The 17816-nt window shown below is 45.3% G+C and overlaps 1 protein-coding gene across 1 annotated transcript in view; it reads left to right on the top strand.

Moving 5' to 3' along the window:
* Window positions 1-13805, top strand: part of FLVCR1 (FLVCR choline and heme transporter 1) — a 35868-nt gene extending 22063 nt beyond the window's left edge. Inside the window, exons 8-10 of the mRNA XM_088458322.1 lie at window positions 2707-2818; window positions 9258-9325; window positions 10088-13805. Of these exons, the coding sequence (XP_088314448.1) occupies window positions 2707-2818; window positions 9258-9325; window positions 10088-10147 (240 nt within the window). The 3' untranslated portion in view covers window positions 10148-13805. The remainder of the gene's footprint in view (window positions 1-2706; window positions 2819-9257; window positions 9326-10087) is intronic.
* Window positions 13806-17816: the final 4011 nt, after the last annotated feature.

Genomic DNA, 17816 nt, shown 5'->3' with positions numbered 1-17816 from the left:
TGGCTTACTGGGAGGTGTGATGAGATTACATAGAGGCACTAGACAGGGGTGCCCAATGTCCCCTCTTCTTTTTAATTTATCATTAGACTCCCTACTTCGTCTGATTCAGCAGGATTCTTCTATTAAGGGCATTAAGATTGGTACTAATGAACTCAAGGTGACGACGTCAACCCAAAGATTCTATAACTTATCTATTGTCTTTACTTCGAGAATTCGGGGATATTTCTGGACTCCGGGTAAACTCGGAAAAATCAATAGCTCTATATTTACGGCCGGGGTTTATCCGCCCACGATGGCATGCTACTGTACCTTTTACCTGGGCGAGGGGGTGTTTTACATATCTGGGAGTTCAGATAACTAAAAACCCCTCATCTTTATATTATACTAATATATCAAGGGCCATTAAAACTCTGCTTGGGGTTCTAAATGGTTGGGGGGCATCTTCGGCTCTCTTACCTGGGACGGGCTAGCTTGCTCAAACTGGTAGCGATTCCTCGTTTGTTATACTTGTTTCAATCATTACCGCTACTACTGTCCCAAGAGGACGTTAAAAAAAACTGAACACATCTTTTGTTAAGTTTATTTGGAATAATAACCGAAGTAGAATTGATCTGGTTCGGCTCCAACAATGTAAATCTAACGGGGGAATTCATTTCCCAAATATCGTTCATTATAACCACTCTGTTTTATTGCGCCATCTACGAGATTGGTTGAATGGCACATCTATATATACTGATTTAACCCTAGAGGATCATTTCTTAACAGAGTACAATCTGGTCTCATTTTTACATCTTCATGACTGTGAGGTTACCTTAGATCAAAAATCTAACCCTCTTTTATGGACCACACGTAGGATGTGGCATATATTAAGGCATAAGCAGGGATTAAATGCCCATAAAACTCTGTCTCTCTACATCGAAACCCAGAATTTCAGCATGTTAGCGCTACATTTCCCTTTTCAATGTGGGCTGCCGGGGGTATTGGGTCTGTGCGCTGTCTGGTAGATTTTGATCTTAGAGGTCCTCTCACGTTCCATAGGGCGATAGAGAAATTTGACTTTTTATCTGGTTTTCCCTTTGCTTATTACCAAACACAACACTATATAAAGCAAGTCATTAAATACTTTTCAGAAAAAGATTGGGTCAATAACTTGGACGCCATACTGTCAGCCCCTCCACCTTCATGTAAAGCGATATCTCACCATTACCTATTTTTGAGAGAGAGCCTGGATTATAACACTCTTCAAACTGGTTTGCCCTTGTGGTTACGCCACTTTCCCCAACTCACACCTGATATTTTACTAAAAAATGTATGACTCGTGTGGAATTATCTCTGCTAGCTCTTATCAAGAATTATTTTTGAATGTCTACCACAGAACGTATATTAGCCCACATCGTAGTTTCCTGATGGGATCTTCGACTTCCCATACATGTCGACGTTGTGGAGAGGACAACGCGGATATTTTTCATTGTCTGTGGTCTTGCCCTTTGATTAGAATATTTTGGTTGAGAGTTCGCAAATATACTATGGATCATTTAGTTAATTTTGTGCCATTTGACCCCTTATGGGGGCGGTATTGGGTATTTTTCCCCCAAGATCAACATATAACAAAAGGTTGTCGTAGACTACTGCTGGCGGTTAGCGCGGCAGCTAAGAGAACCATTTTACAGGTGTGGAATCAGCCAGGTACACCCCCCTTTTCACTATTTAAAGAGAAGTTATATTATATATTCCGAATGGATTGGGTGGAGGCTTGTTTGAACAAAGAATCTAGGGTGGAAAATTTTTTGGGAATATGGGAGAGCTATATCTCTACACTCCCAGTAATCACTCAACGACTTCTCATTGAATGTTTTTCTTCCTCCTCATGGTACCTTTTACGTTTGCTTGAAAGTGATCCTCCAGTGATTCCGTTGTGTTGTCCCACACAGCGCACCCTTCACTTATATTATTTACAGTATTTAAAACAATTTTATTTTCAATATACTGCTATATATGTATTGTATTGAATATGTTCTGATATGCTGATTATATCAAATTGAAATCTGTTTGTTAATTTATGTCCACCAATTTGCTTTCTTCGCGACTTAGTGTTGATTTGAATCATCTGTATATTTGTCTATTTTGGAAAAAAAAACAACTCATTGATAAATGAGTAGTCTGGTCATCTGAACGTTCCCCTATGGTAACACGGGCCGCCCCTTTCCACCTGCTCCCCAAAGTTTGTCCTCTGGAGGAACTTTGACTTTACTAGTTGTATAAACTTTCCCGGAGGTCGGTTCCTAGTGCCCATAGCTCCAGCAAGAAATCTGGGTCTGCAACTAGTCATTGCCTACCTTCCATGGCTCATTTGTGGCCAGCATAAGGTATAAGCCTTCTATAGCCCACACTAGCGATGACCGCGCTGACTGAACTGAAAAGCGAACTCCACCTTCAGTCGTTATCACTGTCCATGTAGTTTTTGTTCTTTAATGCCCTTGGATATGGCATTGGGTAAGGTGGTCTGACTGTACCATGGATGCATTGGTATCTCTATAGGTCTATTGTCTGATCCGAGGGCATAAAAATAAATCTCCCTGGGAAGTGATGTTGTTGGAAGGTGCGAGTCTGGTTTCTGCTCCCTACTGATAGAGTCCGTCAGGCAGCGGTATGGGGGCAGTCACTGGTGCCATTGTCCTGATCCCGTCTTCCCGTCTTTCCTTGCAGATATTTGGGATCTTGTTCACCTTGGCACAGGGGAAGCTGATGGAGGACTACAACCCCCGGGCTGGGAACCTTTTCCTTTGTGCCTGGATGTTCGTGGGAATCATCTTGACAGGTGAGTGTGAGTCTGCGGCTGTCTGTACATTGCACTGCGCTCCCTCCCCGTTATACGCCATGCTCGGACTGGGTTCTGTCGCTGGTGTATGTATGATGAGACCTCTGAAAAGTGGGGGTCTTAGAATGGTCGGTCACCTTTGTGCACGCTCTCCTTCATATAAAGATGGACTGATTTGTCTTTCATTACCGTCAGCTGGCACCTATATTCACGTGGCTGGTGTTTTACTATTCGCTGTACGTGTTACACTAAGGACATTGGGGGGGGCAGGGAGCGTTCCAAAAGTGGTGCCTTAAATTCATTTGTAGATCATTAAGAAGAGTTTGAGGTTCTCCGGCAATTCTTGGACTAAATCTCAGCATGCCGTGACACCAAGTGGGCTTGCTGGAACTTCTTGTGCTACTGCAGAGCCATGGATTGCCTAAGTGATGTGTACCACGTGATCTTAGGCCCACCTTTGTGTGTCACGTGGCAGGAATGAATTGAGAGGAGCCGAACTGACGTTGTATAGTGAATATGGTAGAAGTGGATGTGGACATTTATTTGTGGCTGTGACGTGGTGTCGGGGACAGCTGGGAACAGTGACCTGTAAGTCAGTGGATATAACATTATTAATAATATACACTGACCGTGTATTTCCCCCGGTATGTCAATTTACATTTTTTTTTTTTACCTGTCCCAAAACGTCACTAATCAGCTGATAATAAAGGCAAAAAGCCTCATTTCGTTAATTTGGGGACATAAAAATGTGGCCTGTTACGGAGGGGCTCATCTTAGACGTGTGCTTCCTCGGCCGGGTCTGTTAGAGGTGATAACGTGTAAGATACAGTAAGTACGGTACAGTTGTCTTATTTTGATTAATAGTCTTAATAGGAGGCGACTCTTAGCAGGTGCCATAATCCTGGTATTATTCCATGATGATGATGGAGCAGAGTTATTGGCTGTTATATAATATAGTGACTAAAGTGACAAAGGGAAACGTCAGTTCTTTATCTAGTTACACAAAGCGCGACAATCTCTCCAACATAACGGCAGTCGCCAAGTCCGAGCGCAGGTCACACCCCACCCAGCAGTGTAGTAATTGTAGCTGTTTTATGTGTCTCACTGACTGTTTATTTTTCCCTTTGCTCTAAATTATTATTTTTTTAATCTTGTCCTTTCCGTAAAGTTGTATGAATCACAAGTAGTAAAAGCCTTGTTTTCTGCCATTTGATCTATAACTCCCAGTATACCATGCATGCTAGTGCCGATATGTTTTCACACTTTGTGCCTTATAATATTGTATTGTAACTTTTATAGTATTGGTATTTTTTGTATGTCGGCCTGCGCACGTCCCCCTGCTAGCTCTGTATTGTCAGCCTGCGCACGTCCCCCTGCTAGCTCTGTATTGTGTCGGCCAGCGCACGTCCCCCTGCTAGCTCTGTATTGTGTCGGCCAGCGCACGTCCCCCTGCTAGCTCTGTATTGTGTCGGCCAGCGCACGTCCCCCTGCTAGCTCTGTATTGTGTCGGTCAGCGCACGTCCCCCTGCTAGCTCTGTATTGTGTCGGCCAGCGCACGTCCCTCTGCTAGCTCTGTATTGTGTCGGCCAGCGCACGTCCCTCTGCTAGCTCTGTATTGTCAGCCTGCGCACGTCCCTCTGCTAGCTCTGTATTGTCAGCCTGCGCACGTCCCCCTGCTAGCTCGGTATTGTCAGCCTGCGCACGTCCCCCTGCTAGCTCTGTATTGTGTCGACCAGCGCACGTCCCCCTGCTAGCTCTGTATTGTGTCGGCCAGCGCACGTCCCCCTGCTAGCTCTGTATTGTGTCGGCCAGCGCACGTCCCCCTGCTAGCTCTGTATTGTGTCGGCCAGCGCACGTCCCCCTGCTAGCTCTGTATTGTGTCGGCCAGCGCACGTCCCCCTGCTAGCTCTGTATTGTGTCGGCCAGCGCACGTCCCCCTGCTAGCTCTGTATTGTGTCGGCCAGCGCACGTCCCTCTGCTAGCTCTGTATTGTGTCGGCCAGCGCACGTCCCTCTGCTAGCTCTGTATTGTCAGCCTGCGCACGTCCCTCTGCTAGCTCTGTATTGTCGGCCTGCGCACGTCCCCCTGCTAGCTCGGTATTGTGTCGGCCTGCACACGTCCCCCTGCTAGCTCGGTATTGTGTCGGCCTGCGCACGTCCCCCTGCTAGCTCGGTATTGTGTCGGCCTGCGCACGTCCCCCTGCTAGCTCGGTATTGTGTCGGCCTGCGCACGTCCCCCTGCTAGCTCCTGTATTGTGTCGGCCTGCGCACGTCCCCCTGCTAGCTCTGTATTGTGTCGGCCAGCGCACGTCCCCCTGCTAGCTCTGTATTGTGTCGGCCTGCGCACGTCCCCCTGCTAGCTCTGTATTGTGTCGGCCTGCGCACGTCCCCCTCCTAGCTCGGTATTGTGTCGGCCTGCGCACGTCCCCCTGCTAGCTCCGGTATTGTGTCGGCCTGCGCACGTCCCCCTGCTAGCTCCGGTATTGTGTCGGCCTGCGCACGTCCCCCTGCTAGCTCAGTATTGTGTCGGCCTGCGCACGCCCCCCTCCTAGCTCGGTATTGTGTCGGCCTGCGCACGTCCCCCTCCTAGCTCGGTATTGTCGGCCTGCGCACGTCCCCCTGCTAGCTCGGTATTGTCGGCCTGCGCACGTCCCCCTGCTAGCTCCTGTATTGTGTCGGCCTGCGCACGTCCCCCTCCTAGCTCGGTATTGTGTCGGCCTGCGCACGTCCCCCTGCTAGCTCCTGTATTGTGTCGGCCTGCGCACGTCCCCCTGCTAGCTCAGTATTGTGTCGGCCTGCGCACGTCCCCCTCCTAGCTCGGTATTGTGTCGGCCTGCGCACGTCCCCCTGCTAGCTCTGTATTGTGTCGGCCAGCGCACGTCCCCCTGCTAGCTCTGTATTGTGTTGGCCTGCGCACGTCCCCTTGCTCGCACGGTATTACCTGCTTTTGTACAACTCTGTGACTTCATCAGAGGGGGAGTCTGAAGGTGGTTGATGTGGGATAGTTATGTGCCGTGTTCGGGGTAGGGCTCTAGCCTGGAAGTGTACGTAGTTACTCCGCAATCAGAGAGGTGTTTGTTTAGTTGTTACTCCTGTCTGCCAAGAGAAGAATGAAAGGGGTGGGGGTCTGGGGTTAGGCCTGTAAGTGCAGGTCATGTGTTGGAGCTAGTATCCGCCAATGGTATAGATGGGAAAGGACTGAGCAGTACAAACCATCGGCATAGGAGCTTGTGACGCTCTAGGACAGTGCTAGCTGTGATTATTGTATGATAATGGACATTGCATTATTCCCCTCAGACGGATAATATAGAATAACCAGTCTGCATAACAGCAGCATGAAAGGCTCTATACTCTCCTGCTGTATAACCAGGGAGCCACCCACACAGGTTACTGTGTAACATACAGGCAGGTAATATGTCATGTTCAGTGACTGGGATAACAATGGGGAGGACATTTTTGGGATTAAGCCATTTTTTCTGTATGCAAAAGATCATGCAAAAAATATATTATTTAGATTAATATAATAAATATGAATATCTGGTGCTAGAGTGCTCTAGAGACGATTGGGGTGTCTGTAAATCTGTAGTAGGGGGTCGAGGGAGAGAGTGGAGATAAGCGGTGTATTAAATGGTAATAAATGAACATATTTTGGTCTACAGAGAAAACAATTTATGGTCCGTGTGCACCAGATCTTAAAAAATCACATCTCCCTTTAGTCCAACCTGCGAAGTATGTTTTCAATTTATTGATTCTTCTTTTTAGAAGCTTGTACACTGATCATTAGTTTCTACATCAGTCAGTGTACAGGGGCCATACAGCCTCTTACTGCTGTGTTACTGTGTCACTATAGCGCCTGCACCAGTAAGTGAGATGTGCAGTCAGTGTACAGGAGCCATACAGCCTCTTACTGCTGTATTACTGTGTCACTATAGTACCTGCACCAGTAAGTGAGATTTGCAGTCAGTGTACAGGGGCCATACAGCCTCTTACTGCTGTATTACTGTGTCACTATAGTACCTGCACCAGTAAGTGAGATGTGCAGTCAGTGTACAGGGGCCATACAGCCTCTTAATGCTGTGTTACTGTGTCACTATAGCACCTGCACCAGTAAGTGAGATGTACAGTCAGTGTACAGGGGTCATACAGCCTCTTACTGCTGTGTTACTGTGTCACTATAGTATCTGCACCAGTAAGTGAGATGTGCAGTCAGTGTACAGGGGCCATACAGCCTCTTACTGCTGTGTTACTGTGTCACTATAGTATCTGCACCAGTAAGTGAGATGTGCAGTCAGTGTACAGGAGCCATACAGCCTCTTACTGCTGTGTTACTGTGTCACTATAGTACCTGCACCAGTAAGTGAGATGTGCAGTCAGTGTACAGGGGCCATACAGCCTCTTACTGCTGTGTTACTGTGTCACTATAGTATCTGCACCAGTAAGTGAGATTTGCAGTCAGTGTACAGGGGCCATACAGCCTCTTACTGCTGTGTTACTGTGTCACTATAGTACCTGCACCAGTAAGTGAGATGTACAGTCAGTGTACAGGAGCCATACAGCCTCTTACTGCTGTGTTACTATAGTACCTGCACCAGTAAGTGAGATGTACAGTCAGTGTACAGGAGCCATACAGCCTCTTACTGCTGTGTTACTGTGTCACTATAGTACCTGCACCAGTAAGTGAGATGTGCAGTCAGTGTACAGGGGCCATACAGCCTTACTGCTGTGTTACTGTGTCACTATAGTACCTGCACCAGTAAGTGAGATTTGCAGTCAGTGTACAGGAGCCATACAGCCTCTTACTGCTGTGTTACTGTGTCACTATAGCGCCTGCACCAGTAAGTGAGATGTGCAGTCAGTGTACAGGAGCCATACAGCCTCTTACTGCTGTGTTACTGTGTCACTATAGTACCTGCACCAGTAAGTGAGATGTGCAGTCAGTGTACAGGGGCCATACAGCCTCTTACTGCTGTGTTACTGTGTCACTATAGTACCTGCACCAGTAAGTGAGATGTGCAGTCAGTGTACAGGGGCCATACAGCCTCTTACTGCTGTGTTACTGTGTCACTATAGTACCTGCACCAGTAAGTGAGATGTGCAGTCAGTGTACAGGAGCCATACAGCCTCTTACTGCTGTTACTGTGTCACTATAGTACCTGCACCAGTAAGTGAGATGTGCAGTCAGTGTACAGGGGCCATACAGCCTCTTACTGCTGTGTTACTGTGTCACTATAGTACCTGCACCAGTAAGTGAGATGTGCAGTCAGTGTACAGGGGCCATACAGCCTCTTACTGCTGTGTTACTGTGTCACTATAGTACCTGCACCAGTAAGTGAGATGTGCAGTCAGTGTACAGGAGCCATACAGCCTCTTACTGCTGTTACTGTGTCACTATAGTACCTGCACCAGTAAGTGAGATGTGCAGTCAGTGTACAGGAGCCATACAGCCTCTTACTGCTGTGTTACTGTGTCACTATAGTACCTGCACCAGTAAGTGAGATGTGCAGTCAGTGTACAGGAGCCATACAGCCTTACTGCTGTGTTACTGTGTCACTATAGTACCTGCACCAGTAAGTGAGATGTGCAGTCAGTGTGTGAATGTAGAATCTTCGTTTGCAGAGCACGTGTTTGTCACAGTACAAGCCTCCGGTGTGATCACACAGTACAATCCCCTAATGATGGCCTGTGTCACTGGGCCTGAGACGGAGGAGAATGCAGTTGGAGTTATGTCTTTTTGCTAATGACGCTGTCAGTGGTTTTCCTACTGAGACACACACTGTTTGCAGCGCAAATCCTTTGCTATGCATATTAAAACGGACCATCGGGGATTGCGCCATCCCTATGAGGGCACATGACACTACATCTGAACACGGCCGCCTGTGTCTGTGCAACTGCGACACGCCCGTGTCTCACTAACCACCCCGCTACAACCCATCCTGGCTGTCGGGATTCCGGTGCCTGACTTCTAGCTGGGTAGTGTCATTCCGGCGCCGGGATTTCGTGAGCCAGGGTGCCGCATGGATGTACATCTATTAACTACATCCCCTGATGCATTATAGCGTATGCCTGTATAGGGCACCTGATACGGCAGTCAGAATTCCCGACGGGGTTAGGATACCAACACCTGTCGGTCGATATCCTAACCACCCCCTCTCCCTAACCCCCCCTCCCCCTTAGTGCCTAAACCTAACCCTCCCCCTTGGTGCCTAACCCTAACTCTCCTGCTAACCCAACTACTTACCTTCAAGGTCACAGCGGTCGGGATTATGACCACATCCCCCACTATGACCACCTGTAGGATCTGCTTCTCATTCATGCGTTGTAGCCGTCACGCAGAGCTCCGGGGGCATTACCACTTGGCTTGTTTACAGCTCCTGCTTTTCCCACATCTTTACTCTTCAGCCTTACCCAATATTCAGCTCCGTGTCGTTACTGTCTTACAGCTTTCATCAAATCTGACCTGAGAAGACACAACGTCAATGCTGGGATCACAAAGTCAGATGTAACGCCTGTAAGTATGGCTCTGTTACCCACTGGGACCAAACCTGTGCTATACAATCCTGGCAAGTAGCTGTAGACTAAGCTGGTCAATGGCTAACCAAGAGGGGGGGGATAAACATGTGACAATCCAGTTGTTGCCCTCTAGGGGGAGTTATTCAGCTAGGTGCAAATTGGGTTCCGGGACACAGTTCCATGGCGCACCTACATCACAGATTTCCGATCGCTCCCATAGAATTGTGAGCACAGATCAATGATTTTGCCGCAAAGCTGGGATTACCATATGTAGTGTTCATTCTAGCCTGTCACATCCCGTGCAGTTCCTCTATCCTGCCTGGGATGTCGCTCTATGCTCTGGTGCTTCTAGCACACTCTCTAGTTTGTATCTCAGCAGTTTGTTGTATCAGCTGAATGTGCTAGAAGCCCCAGAGCAGAGAGCGACACCCCAGGCAGGAGAGAGGAACTGCACAGGATGTGACAGATGCAGGGTGGTAAACTGAACAGTACACATGAGTAAATATACGCACATCCCAGCATCGCGTCTTGCAATTGAATCGATTCTGGTAGTGTGCGGCCAGTGGCGCAACCAATCAGATCACGTGTATCTGGTTCCATTCTCAGGGATTTCTGCTGGGTACGTAGACTGGTTTTCTCAGCGGGATGTGGCCGTCTGTATCTCGGCGGCTGTACTGTATGTAATTCCTAGCTGTGATCTGACAGGCGTAGCACCCTGCTTGTACTCCTATTTAACTCTTCTTTGTCACCTATTTAACAGGTCCCTGTAGAAAGCCCAGTAGAACCTGCACCGAGTATTCAGTCGGCGACGCAGCTCTAGTTACCGGGGCGCAGGTGGATGTTTCTTCCCGAGACGCAGCGTTGCGGAGTGTCCTGTGAGGATTTCCTCATCTAGCACTGTATTTATTGGACCTCGTACTATTTATTGAACTGACTTATGGAGTTTACAGCTTTACAATCACCGACCAATGCAGATGGATGGAGAATCGGGACTAACGCTGCCCAGGACCGTTATTTAAGGACTGTATGACTCGCAACTTTACTTTGTTTATCTGCTGCAATATTCTTTGCCTTCGACGCTACTTTTAGCCATTTTTGTAAACTGTTGTTCTTTTATATTTGTACATTTGCGAGAATTTAGCGCTATCTTGGAGCGCTGCTCCTGGTGACGCGGTGTCTATGGAGTCTGGGATTCCTCTGTGCAGGATTTGCTGTAAGATCACCAGGTGGCTTCTCTGAGCTGAAACTATATTTTGTTTATCTGAGTGGAGACACGTGCGCGTTAGGATTGTTTGAGTATAATCCGCCTGGGCACCGGTTTTGGCGCGTCCGCTATGACCTACTGTAAATGATCTATGCAGGAGATTACGCAGTGTCGGCATTTCCTACCAATCATACCGTATGCACCAGAATTACCCCAGATTCGTGGTAAATATGGTTTGGTGCATATTTCGGCTCTTGCTGAGCCATTTCGCTGTCTACACTGTAGCTCTGATTATTTTGTGTATTGTGGAATTTATGAAGAATTCAGCCAAAAACCAGTTACGTAAATTAACCTATAGAATAAATCTATATAATCTCTTATCCCTTTCAGGGATTACCGACACTGTTCACCATGGTTTTATCTCACACGTCACTTGCTACCATGTTTTTTTTGTACATTTGTTTTTGTAGGGGCTACGTTACCCTGAATGTTTTGGCTATCTATAACCATGAACGTTATAGGCAATGATTGTTCTCCCAGAGCAACTGGAGCCAATTCAGGCTGCCCTGCTGGGTAAATGCTCCCCCAAGGGAAATCTTACACCTGAGAGTCTTTGCTCCTGCCCTATGTAGAGTAGGTGGAGGGGTTTTGGCTCGTGCAGCTGCCGTCTCGGACAAGGGAATGACAATCAGTGCTTTGGGCATGTCTGTCGGCATTGGCTATAACGGGTAAACCAGTGCAGCCGCAGTTATCGCAGTCTTGGACAATCTCATTGCCGAGTCAATCTGCGCATTTAATTTTCTAGTGAGACGGTTTTTAGACCTGTATTTAGACTGTTTTTAGTCTGTAAATGTGATGATGTGTAATGGCAGCTTATCGAGAAAGGTGCCCACACACATAGCGATCTGCACACGATCCCACGATGTGTGCGATATCCCCTGAACCTTCCCCCGGCAGAGCCCCGGCAATCCTACTCACGATTTCCCCTGAGCTCTCCCCCGGCAGCCCCCCGGCAGTCCTCCTCACGATTTCCCCTGAGCTCTCTCCCGGCAGCCCCCCGGCAGTCCTCCTCACGATTTCCCCTGAGCTCTCTCCCTGGCAGCCCCCCGGCAGTCCTCCTCACGTTTTCCCCTGAGCTCTCTCCCTGGCAGCCCCCCGGCAATCCTACTCACGATTTGGAGTAAAAAATGTCCAATCTGGCTTAAGATCTATGGTGCTTCCAGTGCATTGTGTCCCAGATTGGCAAATCTGCACTACAGCACGGCAGATCTGAAGATGCGATGTACGACCAGCGGGGACGCGCATTGGCATCGTGATCGTGAGTGAACACTCACGATTTGGCCATATTTTACACGATTTGTCGTCACGATTCTTGGAAATCCGGTAAAATATCGCTGTGTGTGTGGCCAGCTTTAGAAATTTGTTCAGGAGGTAATTGTAATGCTTTATCCAGATCACGTGCGCACGGTGATCGCTGTGAGTCTGGAAATCATGAGTTAGATCACGTGCGCACGGTTATCGCTGTGAGCCAGGAAATCATGAGTTTCATTGTTATCTATTTATTGCGTTTTATAGAGTCACATTGTGGACTCGGTTGGCGACCGCTGTGTAATATGTGGGGCAGAGATACAGATGGTCCTGAAGTATTTGACGTCCTGTTGATGCCCAATAGCGAATGCATATTAATCAAACAAAAGAATTGGCTAATAAATTGCGTAATCCTATGTGATGTATGCCTGGTGTAAACCCGTGGTGGTCTGCGCATATCTTGCATTAGTCCGTTACGTATATATGCGCAATTGCTGCTCATTTCGTGAACTCAAATTGCGCCTGTGTTTCGGGGCACAATTGAGGCTGGATTCAGCCACAATCTGTCAGTAATAGTCGCTGTTACACTACTGATCGCATTCTGGGGGAGGAGATTTATCAAACCACATAGTGGGACACATGGAGGCGTTTCCCATAGCAGCCAATAGGCTCCTAGCTATCATTTTATAGTCTGTACTAGATAAATGGTAGCTACTATCTGATTGGTTGCTATGGGTAACACCTCCACTGGTCCTATTCGGAAGGTTTGATAAATCTTTCCCCCTGTCCAATTGTTTGTATTTCGCTGGATTGAGTTATATTAAGGAGAACAAATTCAAAGTGACATTCTGCATATGAGGCACCGTTCAGCCGACCCTTCGCTTTCCACGCAATGCGCAGAAAATCGGACAAACGCTGGGTTCTCCTACTGTGAACCCAGTTATTTCAGGTGTGTTTTCACCTCCGTAATACTGACCTTTATGTATATATTGGTGGCACCGCAGTTTGTTTACTTGCACTTTTGTTGGACTTAAATACATTTGTGTTACGTGCAGTGTAATATGCACCTATTTTATATTGCAAATGTGTGGTCTAAAATGGCGGCCCTGACAGTCTAACAACATGACATCTTACTTCCCCCTTCCTGTCCCTTATGAAAAAGCGCCAGGAGAAACCTTTATTAAGTAAAAAAAACAAAACATCCCATTAGTGTGGTAAATGAATAAGACGTTCTGCGGTAATTCGGTCAGTTACTACGGTACTTTTCATAAGGGTTAGTTTGTTTTAATCGGCTGTGAAATCTTTTTGATGCTGCTTCAGGTGGTAAATTAAGGGGCCAAATAAGATTTATCTCAGATTATTTTATATTTTTACTCTCGCCATTCCAGTACGTTTTTTATGAATTGTTGTTATAAATGTGTTATTCAGTTACAGCACAGATTGATCACAAACTACACAACCCTGTAATGAAGATATCGCATATAATGAAAGTGTATTCACCGCTCAGTAACCGTATGTTCATTTTGCCGCTACCTGTACCAAAAATGTATGTACGTCATCCTAATACTGTAAATGTTTATTGAGACAGCTCGGCTGCCCAGTGTTCCGTATTGTATTTAATATGGAGACACAATACAGCATATGTAATAATTGCTTTACAGCAATGGTAATTTGAATGTATTATAGGTTACTCCTGTTGTTTTTTTGTTTTATGTTTTCATGTTTATACCTCAAATTTCAAATCTTTCCCCTTTTTAAATTTTTTTGTGTTGCAAACACATTTTGTACATAAAAATGTAAAAGAATCGTCAGAATATTCTGGTTCCCTGTTTTCTGTGTCTGCTCATATTATAATCATGTGATCAAATCTGACTTCCTGATTGGTCCAGTCGCTGTGTCCCCTGTAATGCATTCCGTGTTTGTTTTTTGTATGGTTCTGCACATTTCTGTATGAAGTAAAATTTAAGATGGGTTTTTTTTTTTTCCCTAAGAGTTTGTCCTGTAAATTGATTTATTGTTTGGTTGTTCTAATATATTTATCCAGTGGCTTGGGACTTGGGGATGTAGCTGTCGTTCTCACAGAACTGGATGCCAGGTCTAAATATACAGGAGCAGGTCACCATCAGTTTGCAGCATCAGTCATCTATAAGACACTGCCTTCGATATTCCCAGAAATTGGGGACGACATTCCCTGTGTTTGGGAATACTGCCCAGCACTATACTACGACGCAAGTAGTGATATTTACGTGTGTGTGTATAGTTATATACATATATATCTATCTCGCACAAACACTATGATGCAGAGATGCCGGAAGACCTGTTATGAATGCGTTTAAACTTTAAACGCTTTGTTTTGTCCAGGAATTAGCTAGGAATTGTATCTTTCTTACACGCACTTCAGGTGTAAGCATAATTATTAGTGCACCTGATCTATCCTGTACCCAGGAAACCGAATGCACCAACTAGCATTGTGGCACCGCATTTTATTGTGCGATGTCCAATAGAAGTTCTATTATAAAACATGCGCAAAATGCTGGTATCTGAGTCCATTTCTTACATCCATGGGTATATAATAACAAGTTTGTATAACTAATAATCAGAGGTATAATTACTAAAGTGCAGGTATTTAGAAGTGGAGATTTTGCCCATAGTATGGATACCTAATTTAAACCTCAATGCAATCCTACCTATACCTTCTAAATCCTACCTATACGCTAAATTGCGACAATTTTAGAAGGTAATGAGTCACACAGTAAATAAATGCCTTCAGACTTTGAATGTGGTTCCAAAGCACAAAAAGTTATTATTCAATATAAAAACAGATGGTTACACGCTGAGATCTAAAGACAATTAGCGCAATTAAATCATACAGACCCAAAGTACAGTTGTTATATATGCACGCGCTCTGTGCCCAGATACCGGCATCCGCATTAGAAACCTCCGTCAACAGCACAGCAATAAGACTCTCGATTGGGGTCAGAAGGCGCACATATATACTCTTTCAGGGATAGACAATACAATAGGCAAGTTTGGCATGATTCCATTGGTTCTTCTTAAAGGTGTTTCTGTTACAGGATAGTTCAAAGGCCAATTTCAATTGGACACAAACAGCCTCCAACCGCCCTTTGTGTCCTTTTTCCTACTGCATGCTAATCTAAGCTGCTAACATTACAGAGTACATTTTAATGTTTTAACTCTCTATAGTCCATAGTTTGCAGATGCATGTTCCGATCTTTTCACCGATGATACCAGAAATCTGTTGAGACAGAGTGGATCAGTACAACACCAAACACTGTCTGCTTGCCATGTACTAAACCTTAGATGTCAAATAACCTTTATCACACAACATTAATAATCACTGAATAAACCTTGAATATTACACTTTAATACTAGGGAACCTTTCATGTAAGTGTGCAGTGTGTAAGTATTGGGGAATTGGGAAAAGATGCTAGTTAGCGTTGTGCGACTATGTTTTGTGGAGTACACTATGGTGCGTGTTTTGCAGGGATAATTAGTTTATATGTTTTAGCGAATGTCTGTATTTATGTGGTGAGGACTTTTAAGTTCTTTCTATTGCGTGGGAATCGCATGATGCTAAATAATAGCATCACTGTATGTACTTATAATGGCGAGTTTCACTAAAATGGCACTGGGCGGCCAGTCGCAAAATGGCGTCTCATTGCCATTCGCAAAATGGCGTCGCGCAGATCTAATTTTAAACCGATCCTGTCTCAGCCAATTATTTGGCTTCGACAGTCCACCCTTTGATAGCAAACAACATGCTATCACACTCTGATTTTAAAATTCTCTTTTAGGCTTACATTATGACATATTATTTAATGTTATATTATGGCATGGCACAAGGTGGTTCTTAATCCTTCAATAATGTGTCTCTAGGAGGGGACATAAAACTACCCTTATACGCACACTGCGGATCTTGGGAGATCATGGGAAAGATGTGGGGATGCACCAATCCTATACAGGAAGTCTTGAGGGGGAATAGGGACTTATATTATTTAAGATGTTTTAAAATATTTTTTTAATACATTTTTTATGCATGTCTAAATCTTATACATTATACGATGGTACCTTCTAGTTCAGGGTTGTAATGCAGTTCTACATTTTCCTCAGTATTCATATTGTCACTACTGACCATCATAATTTCGTTCTTCCAGTTTACCTTATCTTTACATTTTCCACATTTCAACACATTAGGAACACAATTGACACACATGCCAATTACTATGATGACAACCAGTATGAGGATCAGGAGTTTACCTATGCTTGCAATCATTTCCTGGACCCATTCTCCTAGACTTGAGAACCATTTCACTGGGTTCAACCATGAAACCCATTCCTCTACCTTCTCCTCTACTTCAGCCACTGAAGCATTATGGTTCTTTCGAAATTCCCATTTTAGCTGCAGAATTTCATCCATCTTCCTGTCTATCACCTCCTTGGGGTCGCTGGTATCGTTTGTGACATGAGTGCAACACTTTACTCCAAATTGGGTGGCCAAAGTTGCGCAATATCCTCCAGTGACAGCTGTTAAATAATTTAACACTAGTCTGTGTTGCACCAATTCTTTCTTGTACGCTTGCAATTCCCTACCTGTATACCTGAATTGGTCATCATACATCTCGGTGATGATATCTATTAATTTAGCAAGATCTTGGATATATCTAAAATTTTGTGTACCCCAAGCGATCCTGGTGGGATCCAGTGCTACTAAAACTTGAAAGCCAGTTGTCGCACTAATTAACTGAGTGGCTTTATGCACATCACCAGGTATCATATTTCTTTTGCCTCTGTGTTCATACTGTGTGTGAAGATATGGTGATGGTGTGTTTACCAAGCATTTCATCACGTGTGAAGGTCATAACCTCTGGGACTACTCTTCCCAGATAACGCAAACCTTCGGAAACTCGGAGAGAGCCACTTATACGCTTTCCTTCCACATATAAAATATACATCATCGGGGAGAACATAAGGAATAGTATGCATCATGATCATCAAACACGTTTCCCTCACAAATGATCCTATCTCAGGTTCTCCCATCTGGCAAATACATGTTTCTGGTTGTATAATCTTAGCACAGTACCCTCTGGTATTCTACCATCCACTTCTTTGGTGGAACTTAGTGTATATTTATACCAGAAATGTCTTCCACCTGACCTAATTTTGCGTAACAGTTCATAATTCATAGGCTCACGGTCAGCTCTTTGTGAGAAGGTCATCGTCTGATTATTTCCAGTCACCTCACAACTTCCTGGTTCATTGGAGTTGGTGATGTTTAAACATAAAAGTGTTTTATCTGCTTGGTACTGGTGGAGCTTAAAATGGGGTGGCTTGATATTAAGAAATTTTCCGTCCAGCATCTTCCCTTTTTGCAATTCTAAAATTTAAGAGATATTTAACGGGAAGGGCACTAATCCTACATTATGTTGTCCTTGGGGCACATGAGAGCACATCCAATAGTCAGTTTGGTTCAAAATTTTGCCCACCATGGTGTGATTATCCTCTAAAGGTTGCCCACCCCAATACTGATTTATACTTGGGTTGACATCGTTGGATGCATCTCTCATCAATTACGGACCCGCAGAACTCACATACAATAATCCTCAGACGATAGACCTTCACACTGTCCCCGAGTATCCAAAATAGCAGATCTCAACAATTCCAGTACTAAGATTGGTCAAACACTCCCCTGATTGGCATAGCACTCCTCCTTTCGACTCCACTCCATCAATCCTTCCATCAGCTCCCATCTCCTCTATCGGTCCCCCGTCACAGAAACCAGAAATCTCCAAACAAATCAGGATGATGGAAACTCTGGAAGAGAATATAAAAATGAACACCGCAGACCAGTCCATTGCCGCAGCAAGGATCTGCAAAATTTCTTTAGCTCAGATATCTCACTGCAACCTTTTAACCCTCCTGGAACGAGCTCGCGATCGACAGGTCCACGTTATCAGCC

This window comes from Taudactylus pleione, unplaced genomic scaffold (genome assembly GCF_031769625.1).
Source record: "Taudactylus pleione unplaced genomic scaffold, aTauple2 ptg000825l, whole genome shotgun sequence".
Lineage (NCBI taxonomy): Eukaryota > Metazoa > Chordata > Amphibia > Anura > Myobatrachidae > Taudactylus > Taudactylus pleione.
This window is presented reverse-complemented; position numbering and strand designations above follow the sequence as displayed.